Source organism: Medicago truncatula, chromosome 3 (genome assembly GCF_003473485.1).
Source record: "Medicago truncatula cultivar Jemalong A17 chromosome 3, MtrunA17r5.0-ANR, whole genome shotgun sequence".
NCBI lineage: Eukaryota > Viridiplantae > Streptophyta > Magnoliopsida > Fabales > Fabaceae > Medicago > Medicago truncatula.
In genome coordinates, this window is record NC_053044.1 from 16075393 (window position 1) to 16091111 (window position 15719).

Sequence of the window (15719 nt, forward strand, 5' to 3'; positions counted from 1 at the left end):
TTAATGATGAATGGTGGAAGTTTCAGGTTAAAAAGATGAATAGGGAACTTAGAAATGGAGTTTGAGTGAGAAAATGTCACTTTTTCCCGAGAGCACCTGATTTTCACTCGCCTCGAGTTCGCCTTGAACTCGCCATGGTGAGCTAGGATTTTTGTGAACTCGCCATGGCGAGCAGATGTGCTCGCGAGGCGAGCTAGTGCAGTTTTGAGTGCAGTTTTGCTTGCTTGAATGATAAGGTTTAAGCGTTGTTGTTTAAGCATAATTTTATTTTATTGTGCATCATTCTGAATGGTTGAATCTTTGTTGGATGTTAATTGATGATGAGGAATGCATTGTATGTTTTAACTATTAATCATACATGTTGTATCAATAGAAGTCTCATGGAGTTGCATTGCATGGTCAGTTGTATGTAGATATACACAAGTAGGTCCATTGCATATGCATAAAAACAGCAGTGAGGGCTTCGGTTCTGGAGCACTAGTTGCTCAACAACGGTGAGGGCTTCGGTCCTGATGAATGCTTTAACCATTCAAAAGCGGTGAGGGCCTCGGTCCTGATTGGTACCACATGCATAATTGCATTTCATTAAGAAGTCTAAGATGGTGTCTTAGCAGTGGTCATGTCATTTGCATGAGTCTTGGTTGATTTCAGTTATTATCTGGTTGTTACTGTTGATGTTGTTGATATTCTATACATTGTTTACATACTTGTTAAATGGATGGTGTTGATGATGTTGTTGTGGCTTGTGAACAAATATTGATAATTGCGAAGTTGATGTAATTGAAGTTATAGGGTGTTAGATTCATTTGATGATTTTAATATCTATATTTATTGTTGTGAATCTCACCCCTTCTGCTTGAAAATGTTGCCCTTCCTATGGGTAACTTGCAGGTGATCCTGAGTAGTAGGTGGTGGCTCATCGTCGTGTCTAGGGCTCTGATACGTGGGATGGGAATATTGATTATCTTTGTTGTTGTTGCTTTTCCTTTTCATGTATCAAATTTTGGAACTTGTTGATGTGCCCTTTTCATTGGCTAACTTATTGTTGTTTAGGCTTAATGCCAAGTTGTTGTTGGAGATTAAAACATTGTTGTTGTTATTGAAACGCAAACTTTCTGCTGCATGATTTTGAAATTATGACTGATGTTGAACTAAATAGCTTTATTTTCTATTTAGGAATTTTGAATTTGCAAAGTAGCATACCCGTTTGGTGAAATACTCTGATGATTATTGTTATTTATTTACTTTTGGGTAACGGGGTGTTACATTTCCTTGATAATGCAATGTTGTGGAGATAATCAATATAATTGGGTGTTGTCCTATATATTGAGGTTAAAATTGTGAATTGTTGTCGCATTATCGAGTCCTTATACATGTCCATGCATCATAGTCGAGTTGTTGTAAAAGGGTTGAGCTCTTTTACTTCGGAGATTATGTAAGGCGGCGGTGAACCCTTACATACGATGTGTTTTATCATCGGAGGTGACGACCTTTTGGAGATTTGGTACCACATGCATTTATGTGTCAATAAGTGCATATCATAACATGAGTCTTATGTAATATATGTGATTGGTGATAAAATGAGATGAATGATTGTGATTGATGATTGTGAATGAATACTTATGAATGGATAATTGCTCATATGATTGATGTATGTTGATATGAGCTATCAAATTGTAATGTAAGTATTTATGTATGACTAATATTATTCAAATACATGATATTATACGATTTAATTGTTATTTGAATTATGATAATGTAATACTTACCCCCAGTGGTTTTAACCGCCTACTTGCCTGTATGGGTGAGTAGACGTTGTGCAGGAGTAGTGCTCGGTGAGTCTTTGCTTGGGATATCGAGAGCTTTTTCCGATATCGGTGTTGAGTCGGCTCTGATCTAGGCTTGTTGTGTCTAGATTAGGTTATTTTATTTTTCCTTTGGATTATTGTTTTGTTGGTGACTACCCGTATGTTTGGGTTTTTGAGATTCATCTTTGGGATATGATTTATTTGTTCATGACATGTACATATTTTGATTACTCTGGTTTATATTCCGCTGTAACTGTTGATGTTTATATACATGTCTATCGGTTTTGAATTTTGAATGTGGCGTAGCCTCTATTTCTTGAATAAATGTATTATTCGCATGTTTAATTGCTTAAATAGAAATAAGAGCGTTACAATAAGTGACCGATTGAGATCGTCTTTAAAACAGGCAAGGAAGTTGACCCTAATCGCGACCTTCCGGTTGAAGTAACACTTGTCCCAAGAACAAAGAAAAAGTAGTAAGTTTGTATTGTAACTTGTGTATTTTATATTGAATATATAAATTTTAAATAAATAATTATTGGTTTCAATAAAAAATTGTATTTTTAATTAAATGATCATGAGTTTGATGTTGAACTCTTTTGTATAAAGAAAATTCAATTGACGCACCTTGACCAAAAGTTGTTGAAAGAAGATTAATCATTATTAAAGTGTCAAACTTCATATTTACAAAAATTACTATACTTGCTTCTTTAACCGGTGCTCTTGGGACACCGGTTAACATTTTCCAATATAATATACATGAGCTGATATTTGAACCTTGAATTCTCACTTATTCATCTTAAGATGAATTTCTAGTCATTAAACTAAAAAAATAGAGTAGTGATATTTTGACAACCATTTTGGTACAACCTTTTAGACAACTTTGTTGTTCTATCTTCTCATTGGTTAAAAACAATAGAAAGAGAAAAAGGTAGAGAGAGAATAAAAACATAATGTGAGTATGAGAGAGAAAATTATACAAAAGTTGTACCAAAATGGTTGCACAAATATCATTTCTCAAAAAAATAATAATGAAACACATTAATTAAAATTTCTACTAAAAGAAAAAAAATAATAATAAAGAAACACATTAAAATTTCTACTAAAAGAAAAAGAAAAAAAGAAACATTACTAAAAAAGAAAAGGAAAAGCAGACATACCGTTTCTTCTGGTATTAAAAATGACCACATTCTAATTTGGTGAACCATCCATCCTCTCACCAACCAACTAACTTATTCATTTATTTATAAATATTCACAACTTCATCACGCAACCTTTATTTTACGCGTTCTTCTTCTTCTTCTTCGTAAACATCACCAAATTCAAATTCCCCCAATTTCTAGGGTTTCGTATAAACCCTATCCCTCAACGTTTTCTCCATTTCTTCTTCTAATTTTCATTCGTTTCAGGTCAGCATGCATCTTAAAATTCCTTATTTTTCTGTAATTTGAAGGCAATTTGGTGGATTGAGAATGATTTGATTATGCTTTATTGCTTATTCATAACTCTGAATTATTTGTTGCATGCCTATTTGTCACACTTTGGAGTCAATTGTGATTATTTGAATGAGGAATGAAATTGAATTAGCTCTTTTGCATGTTAAACCAAATGAAGAAATTACAATTTTTGAAGTATATTAGATGCAATTTAAGAATCCAACAATATAATGTAGTTCTTTTTTTATGGTTCCAACAGATTATATATATATAAGAGAAAATTGGGTCAACAAAAGTTGATGTATCTGGTCCGAACATCCGAACAGATACATGAACCAGAGGGAGTGCATTTTATGGAAGGTTTTCTTGTGTGTATCTATGATTTGCAATGTAAATAAGTCTGATAAAGACAACAAATTTGTTTTGCAGTTTTAGCCAATGACATCTTGATTGTTAAACATTTAACCGGTATAATAACTCCAATGGTTTTGTTCTAGTGGTAAAAAGACATGTTTTGGACCCGGATGGAGGTGAATGTAAATTTTTTTGTGAGTGCCCTTTGAGCCTGAAGGTTTTTCCTGCCTTGGACTAGGGGCACCACCCCTTACCCTAAACTTTCCTTATTAAAAAAACAAGGATTTCACTGTATAGAGTAGACAATTAATATGATTATGAATGTATATAATGCTCAATGACCTGGTGAAAAGGGTAGAAAGAATATTAAATAAGTTATTGTTGCACAATGATACTTACTCTGAATATCTTTTTCCAGCTTCGTTTCTCTCATTCACTTCACCATGTCAAGTTTGGAGGAGCCTCTTGGCCATGACAAGCTACCAAGCATGAGTACCATGGACAGAGTTCAGAGGTTTTCATCTGGTTGTTGCCGTCCACAAGTAGATAATTTGGGTATGGGAAACTGCTTTATTGAAGGACGAAGTTGCAGCACATCTAATAGCTGCAAGTGAGTCGAATTTCGCAACTTAGTACAAGTCAATACTTATGCATATATTTAATATCATTCAACTTCGTTTTGTCCTCCTTTACTTTACATTAACTCCTTTCACGTATTACTGACCTATTATCTGCCAATTATATATATATATAGCATAACCTTAAGACTATATTCTGTGCAGTGAAGACAATGAGGATTACACAGCAGAAACATACCCTTGGAAAAGGCAAACAAGAGACATGTCCCGAGGTGACTCTTTCAGTCCAAGGACCATGACAACAGGGAGAAACACGTTGAAATCTGGAATCGTTGACAATTCATTTTATACCTCAGATTACCAGTATAGTCAAAAGCGTAATAACAAAGACATGCAAGATATGGCATATAAGGTATGCAACGGCAGCAGTACTTTCTGTTCAAGGACAATTCTTTATTTCCATTAAATTATAATTCTCTGGTGTCTCTTTTTGTATCTACATTTTATGTTTTATGTCAAAGTTTAAATTCATTGCAGTTGGTGATTTTATCATATTTCTTTGGTTAGTTGGTATGTGAGATACTTAAATTTTTTAACTGGGCAATGCAGTTTATGAAAGGTATGCCTGAGTTTGTTAAGATAGTTGAAGTTGGACCAAGGGATGGATTACAAAATGAGAAGAACATTGTACCAACAGATGTAAAGATTGAATTGATTCATAGACTAGCATCTACTGGGTTATCTGTCATTGAGGCTACTAGTTTTGTATCTCCCAAATGGGTCCCACAGGTATATATTATAATTCCTTTGTCATATTTATGTAACTTGACATTGATATTATGAATGATTGTTGTGGTACACTTTCTTCAAAGTGCATTTACATGATATTAGTTCTCAATCCCATAAATTAAAAGATAATGGTAAAATATCATTTTCTGTTTATAACTGAACTATTATATTTTCTTCCAAAATGATTTCCCTCACTTTTTATCTGTGCTCAACAAAAAAGATATTTTACCTCAATCATTCAATCCGAACAGACCTTACGCATTTAGTGCACAGTTGTAATCTATTTGTCCATTATAAAAGATACGATTACAACTAGAGTACTAGTTGTTATCCTTAACCAATTATTTCCACCGTGATGTGAGATTTACCTGCTTCAATGTCATTTGCTTTGTCTTTCAGTTGGCTGATGCAAAAGATGTGATGCAAGCAGTTCATAACCTGAGAGGCATCAGATTGCCAGTTCTGACTCCTAATTTAAAGGTGCAACTATCTAAAACAACCATACGTTGCCAGCTTTACATTCAGATGTCTTATCTATATTTTACATTTATAGGGGTTTGAAGCTGCCGTTGCTGCTGGAGCTAGAGAAGTAGCTGTTTTTGCATCAGCTTCTGAATCTTTCTCAAAATCAAACATTAATTGTAGTATTGAAGAGAGTCTTTCCCGCTATCGAGCTGTCACTCGTGCTGCCAAAGAGCTCTCAATTCCAGTTCGAGGGTATACATTTTGTTTCTTCATTATTCTAAGCATCCATCAAATATCTCCACTTTAATATACTTGCAAGTTGCAAGTGGGTTTGTATGCTTGATTGAAAGATTCCAATTTTTTTTTTCCCATTTGATATTTTCTATAGGATTCACATGTTTTTCTCTGCAATCTTATCTGTATTTGGTGGCTCATGTATAAATTAATTGAAAATTTCTTCTAACATTGAACTGGTTATCACCATTATTCCTAATGCTATCCCGTAAGACCTCAAATTCTATGAAATACTTAATACCAATCTCAACATCTATATCTGTATTGTTGTTTTGAGATGATTTGGCACTGGTGAAGACCTTCTTTGTATTTTTGAAACTCAATCAGGTCAAGCCGTCAAGGTCTTAACAGTTACACATGTGAAAGTCCCTTTGTGTTGATGTTGTAAATTTTATGGAAAGAGAAATTCTGTTTCTGTTGTACTTATTCCAATCAGTGCTGTATTTAAATTTGGTAGGTATGTATCATGCGTTGTTGGATGCCCAGTTGAAGGACCAGTTCCTCCATCAAAAGTAGCTTATGTAGCTAAAGCACTATATGATATGGGTTGTTTCGAAATCTCACTTGGTGACACAATTGGGGTAGGCACACCAGGTAATGTGTTAGATGACTTTCTTTTTTAATTTTTAAATTACAGTCGTACTTGGTTTGAGAAAATCATATATTTTTTTTATTGTTGAAGAAGCGAATTAAAAAACCAACCCAATTAAGCACAAGATGTGCCTAAAGGGAAGTAAAACAAAGAATCGAAAATACAACAAACAGGGCCGAACCAAGAACCACAATTACACTGTGGTATACCCTATACGGAGAGACGGCGAAGAATACCAAAAGTGAAAATTAAAAGAAAAATTTGGGTTTTGCTTCTTGTTTACTCATAGTCATAAAAATGTTCTTACCATTTCATATTTTCAAAGATTTTATAACATAAATGTTATTTGCACCATTTTTCTATACAACTAATTGAAAACGGAAATCAAAGGGAAAATAAGGTAGTAAACGAGTGTCAAACATTTAATTGAGACTAGGAAGAATTGGGGAATTAATGTTAATTGTCAAACTGTGTTTTTCCTCTTAATCCTGAATATATATACTCTTTCTGAGAGTTTATTATTTTAATTGTGATCAGGCACCGTAGTTCCAATGCTTTTGGCTGTAATGGCTATTGTACCAACAGAAAAGCTTGCTGTCCACTTCCATGACACATATGGGCAATCCCTTCCAAATATTCTTGTCTCCCTCCAAGTAAGTTAACAAACAGCTTGAATTTTTCATTTCTTTTTGTTTATTGGTTAGTAGAACTTATTGAGCTTTTTCCTCTTCTATATATGTAATGTGTAATAAAAGCGGCAATTAATGAACGAACTATCAAACGACTATGATTAATGGAAATTCACTAGCATCAATGAATACTGTATACCTTGGATTTAGATTTTCTGCAGTTGGAAAATCCTGAATTTGCCGCAGCCATGCATCTTAGGGCTGCCTGATTAAGATCAAATGAATCATGTTACAACTGCATCCTTCGAATGTGATTTACCGAGTTGAACATGAGTCATCCTATCTTGATTGGACTGCCAGAGATACATGACTGTGGCAAACTTAGGATTTTCTAGCTGTAAGGAATCTGGATCATATATTTTCTAGAATATAGGTATCCGTATAACCAGGTTTAACTTTAAGCTGGGTCTTCCTTTTATCATTTGTTAGTCGCAGTTATTAATGGACATTATTGGTTTTTCTGCATGTAAATAGATGGGAATAAGTGCAGTGGATTCTTCAGTTGCTGGTCTTGGTGGCTGTCCATATGCTAAGGGGGCATCAGGAAATGTAGCGACGGAAGATGTTGTGTACATGCTGAATGGACTTGGTATCAAAACCAATGTTGATATTGGAAAGCTCATGTCAGCTGGCGACTTCATCGGCAAGCAGTTGGGGCGCCCTTCTGGCTCAAAGACTGCCATTGCCCTTAACCGAGTCACTGCTGATGCTTCCAAGATATGATAACATCTATATATAGATTTATATATTGTACCATAATATACATCCAGGTGATTCAACCAATGGGATATCATTCTATATGTTTCATGTGTATTTTATTTTTTTCAGAGTTATAGAAGAACAAAATGTCCACTCACGTTGATGAGTTAGGAAATAGTAATGCATATAATGTGCCAATAGCAAATGCAAGCTTCTCATTTTGAGTCAAAGCTTGCAATTTTTATACAACCATCCATCATGCACTAAGTTGTGTATGATGTATAGTTAGCTAGATGACTCAATATGAACTCTAAATATAGAGCAAAGAAAATATTATATATAATTTTAAAGGTATTCTGTAAAGTGGAGATTGATAAATTTTATCTCCATTTTGAAGGTATTCTGGAAAGTGGAGATTGATAAATTTTATCTTTTTGCAAGATTAGCCTTACTAACAAACTAATGTGTCCAGCTAACTTTGTTTCAAAATCAATATTGTCAAATAAATATAAAACAAAACAACTAAAATTTACTTTTGAAGTTGTGCTTGTCGTTGTTTTATAGAGTTTTTTTTTTTTTTTTTTGACAAATTGTTTTAGAGTTAAAATCATCAATTAACAACTATCCTCATGGTTGTTTTATATTTTACTTGGTTAAAAGACTTACATAAGTGTTGAAAAAGAAGGCCAGTTATACAGTATCCTATCCTATAAAGTTTAAAAAAAACATAGAGACCAAAATAAATAATAGCATACTAATAAGTTTATAAAAGAAAAAAAAAATCTGAGCGGATCATTTTCTCTGCTAAGGTTACCACAAAAGTGATGTTAGAAATATTACATTCCTCCCTCAGAAAAAAAAAAAAAAACAGAGAAATATAACATTCCTATGTTTGGCACAAGTCTAAAAAAGTCTTTTTTTAACAAGAAAAAATGGATTATATTAACATTGCAAAAGTGATATCGTCAGCAAAAGGTGTGCCAAGAAACCACCGCAAACAAAGGTTCACAAAAGATACAAAGAGTCTATCCAACGCTTAAACACGACGTAGGACTAGACCACCACATATGATCACCAAATACAAAACAAGCCTTTTTGGCTTTCAACCACCACAAAGAATAATACTTTACTTTGTCTAGTAGCTGATCTAAAGATGACTCCTTTTGATTAAATAATCTAGCATTTCTTTCATTCCATATGGTCCAAACGGTTAGAAGCCAAATAAGCTGAAGAAAAGACCGTCTTGATTTCATAACACCTGTATAGTGAGTAAACTGAATAAAATGATTAGAAATTTCTTGATGATCAACACCATCAAAACCAATCCACGACCGCACTAGAGGCCACAATGACCCAAAGCAGGGACAACAAATGACGAGCATCCTCCACCTGACCACACCCCGAAACACACATAGAAGCATCCACATTAATTATACCACGTGATGCCAAGTTAGATTTAGTAGGAGGACGATCACGGAGCAGCCGCCAAGCAAAGACTGACACCTTTAGGAGAACCTGTTTATGCCAAATCAAATCGACATCCTGAGTAACCTGCGGTACCTCCTGAGTTGTGAGCATAACATACATAGAACGAACAAAGTAATCACCTGAGGGATCCGGTAACCACTGCCACACATCATAAGAAAGAGACTGCAAAGAAACATTAAGAAGTAACATTCTACACTCCTCTAAAAGATCCTCCTCCCACACCCACAACCGCCTACGCCACTGCCAAGCCTCACCTCCTTCCCCCCACCCTTGTAAAAACATATCTTTAACCGTTATTGATTTATTTTAAGAAGTTAAAATAGAATATATTATTCAACTGTCTGGAAATTAAAGCACAAGAAGTGCCAAAAACCAGCAAAAATGGGTATCAGTTTACATCAAGAAATAACAATGCATGGGGAAAGAAAAAGGGTCAAATCCGCCCCTTTACAAAAATATTCCCAAACAAGATAAAGGACAAAGCCACCACAAATGATAAGTAAAAGAAAAATTAGGACGATTCGCTTTCAGACACCAATATGATTGAAGTTTAATTTTGTCAACCAGATGTGTTAACGAGACCTCTTTTTGATCAAAAACCCGAGCATTTCTTTCGCTCCAAATCACTCATACACACGAGAGCCAAATGAGATTAAAAGCAGAACATATACCTTTAGGAAAACCGCCAAAGATTTCAAATGAGGCCTCTTTTTAATGTTTAAAGGGTGAAAATATTTTATTCTTGGAAATAAAACACAACTACCAACAACTACCCACTTTTCTCTATTATTTCTCATATGTTTATCATTTTTAAATTAAATAAATTATTATTAAAGTTTTCTATGAATATCAGTTTGACTTGCTGTTGTGTGGGCTTATTGGAACTCTCATATGATATTATTTTTTGCATGAGGAACTCCGACTGTCGTGCTTCTTGTAGATAGGGTGAAGCTCTCTTCGTGAAAGTGGTTCATGGGTAAGAGTTCTGCCAGCATATGCTTCTTATACGATTGGGAGGCGTAACATGTCCTGTGCTAGTTTTGGTAGGGTGTTTGGGTTGTGGGTTCAGGTCCTCAGCTGGGGTGTTGTGGCGAGTCAGCCGCTCCTATCCGGCTTGTCGAGGAGGTGTTTTCTTTTTGTTTTCCTTGTTTCTTGCCTTACGGTTTTTCAAGGTGGTTGAAGTTTGGTGTTTTTGTTTTATTTTTCTGGAGTACCTTTGGTTCACATAGCCAGGCTCCTGTTGGCCCTCTCGTGTTTGGTTTTTGTTACTCTTATACTATTTGGGACTTGATCCCTCTTGTTTATATATATTATTACTTTACCATTAAAAAAAAATGAATAGCTAGATGTTAGAAACAAAAGTATAAACCATGCATCTTAATAGTTTCAATATCATCAAGAAATTACTAAATGTGAAATATGTTACTTTTCATACGTTAATTGAAATAATTTCTAATGCACAAGATCTTCATTAAAAGCAATCCATAATTTGCTATATTTCAAATATTCAGTAGATAAAGTGATAAACACAACAAAATCAGTAGCCTAATTCCCATTGTTTTAAGTTTCTGGATCCTGTTTTCAGTATCAAATGCGATGTCTAATATCAAAGGACCAACACTTTCCTCTTTCTCACCATTTCTATCACAAAATAGACTCTTGATTTCATCTTCATCAAGCACAATCTGATGATGTAAAATCACCAAATTCAGGACTACACAAAGCCCTACCATTTTCAACTACTTCATCATCATCGGAACTTGATAGTTCATAAACTAATTTGTGATCCTCTTCATCAGAAGCTTCCTTTTGATGTTTCTCAAACTTGGAAGTAAAACCAGGTGGAGTTAGGCCATCAGAGTTTTCAACCTTGATTCTATTATTATCTCCTTCCTCACTTGATTTCGATTGCTGCCACCAATCATAGTATCTAGAACACAATTGAATGAGCAAATCTATATCTAGTATTGCGATCGGCTTGTTATAAATCATCCAAGGATCCTTCTTACAGGAATATCTTGATCCATACCAAATTGCATTGCGACACGATGAGGGAAGTACTTCTCTTTACATTCCATACCAACACCAACTCACAAACTTTCAAACATCAAGAAAACGACGCTAACTCTTCATCTAAACAAGGACTATCATATCTCCACATATCCTTTTCATTATAAAACCTCAATGCATGGTGAATTCTCGTATGGCTTTCACAGAAATTCATTATTAAATCCTGCACAATCCATGACCTTTTTCAAGACTTTAGTTTTCATCATTTCTATTCCACCCCATCTAGCCACCTTTGGTACAACATGGTGCCCTTTTCCATAAGGGTGTGGCGTCAATGCTTGAAACCTCTCTAAAGCCCAAATTTGAACCAATTGAAAAGGTGCCCAAATAATTTCTCTAAAACTCTTTATGGTTGTTGTGACATTTCCATTAATGGCGCTATTAAGCAAAGTTAAGTCTCCCCAAGGGAACACAAAAGTATTGGTCTTGGAACACCATCTATTAGCAAGTTCAAGAATAAAATCATCATCCCTTTTGATTTCATAAGTAGAAGCTGTGATTGCATGATATATTCCAGTTTGGCTTAATAGCAGTTTTCGCACCCTAACTTTCACGAAGTTGCGATTTTGACTCCCTAAGAAAAAAAACTACAAAATCGCCCCATAAGTTTTGCAACTATAGTAGTTTTGGCCCCCCAATGCCAATTTTTGGTAAAAAAATAATATAAAAATAACACGTGGCACATCACTTAAGGTGTCACGTCAGCGTAGACCGAATCAAAATTGACATTGGGGGCCAAAACTGGCACATGTGCAAAATTTAGGGGATGGTTTTTTAGTATTTTTCTCGGGGGCCAAAATCGCATCTTTGGGAAAGTTAGGGGGTTATAACTGCTATTAAACCTTCCAATTTTGATCCATAAAAATTCAAACTTTGGTTGTAATTTTTTGACCCATTTCTTCCATTCTTCTTGTGGAGTTCTCCACCCATTGTACTTCACTTCTAATGGCAAATTTGTGGTGGTTTGAGAGGAAATAGAGAAATGGGGTGTAAGAGAATAAGTGTCGTCTCTGATGCATGGTTTAAGAAAATAGGCGGTTTTGACAGTTTGGTTTTCAGCAGATGATGGTGAAACCATGAGTTCTTTTCTAGCTCCTATGATGTTGATGCTTTCATCCATTTTCGTAAAAGTGACAAAAACAAAATGGTTTTTTTGTTACTGAAAGCTGTACAAGTTTGTCGTTAGAAAAAGAGTTTCTGCAATTTCCCAACCATTTTTCACATTTATTAAGGGGTGGTGATACGTGAACCACACTATGTGGCATACCACTCTATACACATTCCACATGTACAGAAAAATGTCATAAAATAATCTTTATTTTATTTATTATTTATTTTATTAATCAATTATCAATTGAAAACAACACGGCTCATCCACTCCTTTCTCTGCCTCTCTCCTTTCTCTGCCTCGCCAGCCACCGGACACCGCCGCTTTTTTCATCACCGAACACCACCACGCAGTCGTTTTCTGAAACGTTTTTTTCTGGTCGTTTTCTGAAACCAGTTACTTCCTGAAACGCAGATCTTAAAACGCATAACCCATTAATGCAGATCTGGACGGAAAGTTGCGGCGCCGACGAGAAAAGTGAAGGTGACGGTGAGTGAAGGTAAGGACGGAAATGGAAGTTAGATCGAGGGTAGTGACGGATGATGTTGGATCTGAGGGCGACTGGGGTGTGAGAGAGAGAAGGGGAACGTTTGAGTGACGGCGGTGGTTGTGATGCGGAGATGGTCAGTGGATGATGTTGGTCAATGACAACGGAGATGGTGGTGGTGACGGCGGTGGTTGGTGGCAAGTGAGGACTGAGGAGAAGAAAGGAAAAAAAAAAGTGTGAGGCAGTGAGGGTGTGGTTCACTGTTTGCGAAATTACCAATATACCCTGTCATATGGGGGGTATACAAGAGTGGTATGAGAAAGGATGTCTATGAATCATTTTCCTTTATTAAGTGTACTTGGGATGACATCACACACTCAAGTATAATCTAAAAAAAATATATTAAAAATAGAAATTAACATTATAAATAAAAATTATAAATGTGTTCACATGTCGAAGATTATAGCTTTTTTGATTTTTTCCTATAAACTAGGTATGTAATCATATCCAAATTTTTTATTGAACATATTTAATTGGTATAAAATCTATGTTAATTTACTACATATATTTAGTAAATTTAAATATGTTCATATGTCAATGATTATAATTTTTTTTGATTTTATCCTTTAAACTAGGTATGTAATCAAATCCTAATTTTTTATTGAACATATTTAATTGGTATATATATATATATATATATATATATATATATATTAAATTATAAATATGTTCACATGATCCATTTAAAAAATAAAAATATGTTCACATGCCCCATTCTAAAAAAAAAATATATGATCGCATGTCGATGATTATAATTTTGTCTGATTTTATCCTTAAAACTAGATACATAATCAAATTTTAATTTTTTTTTTTTTATGAAATATATTTAATTTGTATAAAATTTATGTTTATAATTTAGTGCATATATCTAGTTAAAATATTCTTGTCAAAAAAAAAAAATCTAGTTAAAATATAACAATTATATAGAAACAACATAATTTATTTTTTTTTGTCTTCTTCAACCACCAAAACCGTAGAGGGTTCTTCCTTTTCATTTACCTCCCTCCTCGGCCAGACATCTTATCTTATGAGAGAAAATTTTAAAAATTGAAGAATTTGGGAAATTTGAATGTGTGAAAATGAAGAATGAGACATAAATGATTTTTTTTCTTCGTGGGTTTGTTTGGATTTTATGATGAATGTATCAAACTGATGATGAAGATGAAGAATAGAAGGAATGAAGAAGATAAAGAAATGTAGTAGATAAATTAAGTGTTGGTGACACATTGTTAGATCTTGTAGACATGTATGATCTAATGGTTGTTTTTCCGTAAAAAATATCAAACGGTTGAGATTAAAAATATTACTTAGGCCTTTGGTGGATCACCTATAATATTGGCCCACCTGAGACATTTGGGGTTAACCCCTTAACAGTTTTTTCACAACCCTAACGGAAGGGACCAAAAAGTGTAATGAAAATTAATTTAAATGACTCAAATAGACTTTTTATTACTTATGGAACCAAAGCGATACTAAAAAAATATTTAAGGGAAGAAAATAGCAATTAAGCCTAATACTTACAAATATTAAGAAAGATACACCATAAAGGTAAATGATATTTACATAACAAAACTGCCACTATGATAGGCGGTCCTAGTTTTTTAGCGAGAGAAACTTCAACTTCTCTCTAAGTTTTCATTCTTTTTCACTTATTGAGGAGGGGTGATTTTAGGTCATTTTTTTGACATATCTGCATGTTTTCCCCATTTTTTCTGATCTAAATAAGTGATTATCACACATATATCAAGTTTTTTCTTTTGTGACTTTTTGTGATTTCGCCGTCTGAGTGCGGTGTTGTGTTGTTCGTCATCTTGTGTGACATTTAATTTTGCATCTTGTTGCGGTGTTCATTTGGTTCATATTGAAAGATCAGCTTCAATCAATCACATATTCAATCAATGATTTGGACGTCAACGTTGCAGATCCAGAAGCATGGGTATTTTGGTAATTTAGATTTTATCGTATTATTGGTTGGCATTTTGTCGTTGTATGCTATTAACTTGGGTGTTGTGAGATTGTTAGCAGATTCACCCTATACATTTTTAGCGATGTCATTATTGTATCTGATGTATTCTATCAATTTGAATGAATGAATATTGTTCTGTTTTTGTATACTTAATTGCCTTAATGTATAAATGCATTCAATGTTAATTATTCATATTACAAGACAATTGTTAGTATTAATGTTCTGGACCGGTCAGAAGACAAACCGCACGACGACACGTGGCATAAGATACACTGCGTTAAGGCTCCGCACTCAAAGTAGCACTCTAGCTTGCGTATATCTTACCACATAGGAGCGGACCCTCGCGCAAGGATCACCATACACGTGTCCTGCTCTGTCCCTAATCATACGCCTCATAACCTGGAGACGGTTATGACTTAAGCGCGCCTATATAAGGGTGAACTTGCTTCACCCTCAAGGTACACATCACTTTTCACAACACTTCTTACAAACTGTTTCTCAGTTCCATTACTGAGTTGAGAATCAGAGTGCTAATGTGCCTGCAAGCACCTTTCGTTCCACCACGAAGATTCATCGCCACCATGCTGGAAGTCGGTACTGTCCCATCAAAGCATTCTCTACCACCGTTGCTACTCAACTGTTATCACCGGACATATCATTTGGCACTAGAAGGAGAGGACCGTTCGTGAAACCGCCATGGTCCAACGATCCTCCACCGTAACCGTTTTTTGTTATGCGCATCCCCGCCGTAACTATTATCAGTTACACGTTCCTCCACCGCAACGGTTAATAGTTACTGCTCCTATCCCCGAAGTAATGGCTGGAACTCACAGGAG

At 34.8% G+C, this 15719-nt stretch overlaps 1 protein-coding gene across 2 annotated transcripts; it reads left to right on the forward strand.

Moving 5' to 3' along the window:
* Nucleotides 1-3012: 3012 nt before the first annotated feature.
* Nucleotides 3013-8144, forward strand: LOC11406357 (hydroxymethylglutaryl-CoA lyase, mitochondrial). 2 transcript variants are annotated; one of them, XM_003599632.4, is made up of 9 exons: nucleotides 3013-3217; nucleotides 4017-4208; nucleotides 4381-4588; nucleotides 4786-4965; nucleotides 5365-5445; nucleotides 5519-5682; nucleotides 6182-6318; nucleotides 6854-6969; nucleotides 7480-7728. In XM_003599632.4, the coding sequence occupies exons 2-9, from the start codon at nucleotides 4042-4044 to the stop codon at nucleotides 7726-7728; spliced, it is 1302 nt and encodes a 433-aa protein (XP_003599680.1). In that variant the 5' UTR covers nucleotides 3013-3217; nucleotides 4017-4041. The 2 variants fall into 2 exon arrangements, with proteins under 2 accessions (XP_003599680.1, XP_024635811.1); XM_024780043.2 differs by lacking the exon at nucleotides 3013-3217 and having other exon boundaries at nucleotides 4042-4208; nucleotides 7480-8144.
* Nucleotides 8145-15719: the final 7575 nt, after the last annotated feature.

Bases quoted from the DNA above. Each gene is read 5' to 3' on its own strand.
- LOC11406357 (XM_003599632.4), top strand. From the start codon at position 4,042: ATGTCAAGTTTGGAGGAGCCTCTTGGCCATGACAAGCTACCAAGCATG. The intron at 5,683-6,181 runs GTATACATTTTG...TAAATTTGGTAG, and splicing joins CTCTCAATTCCAGTTCGAGG to GTATGTATCATGCGTTGTTG. The intron at 6,970-7,479 runs GTAAGTTAACAA...GCATGTAAATAG, and splicing joins ATATTCTTGTCTCCCTCCAA to ATGGGAATAAGTGCAGTGGA.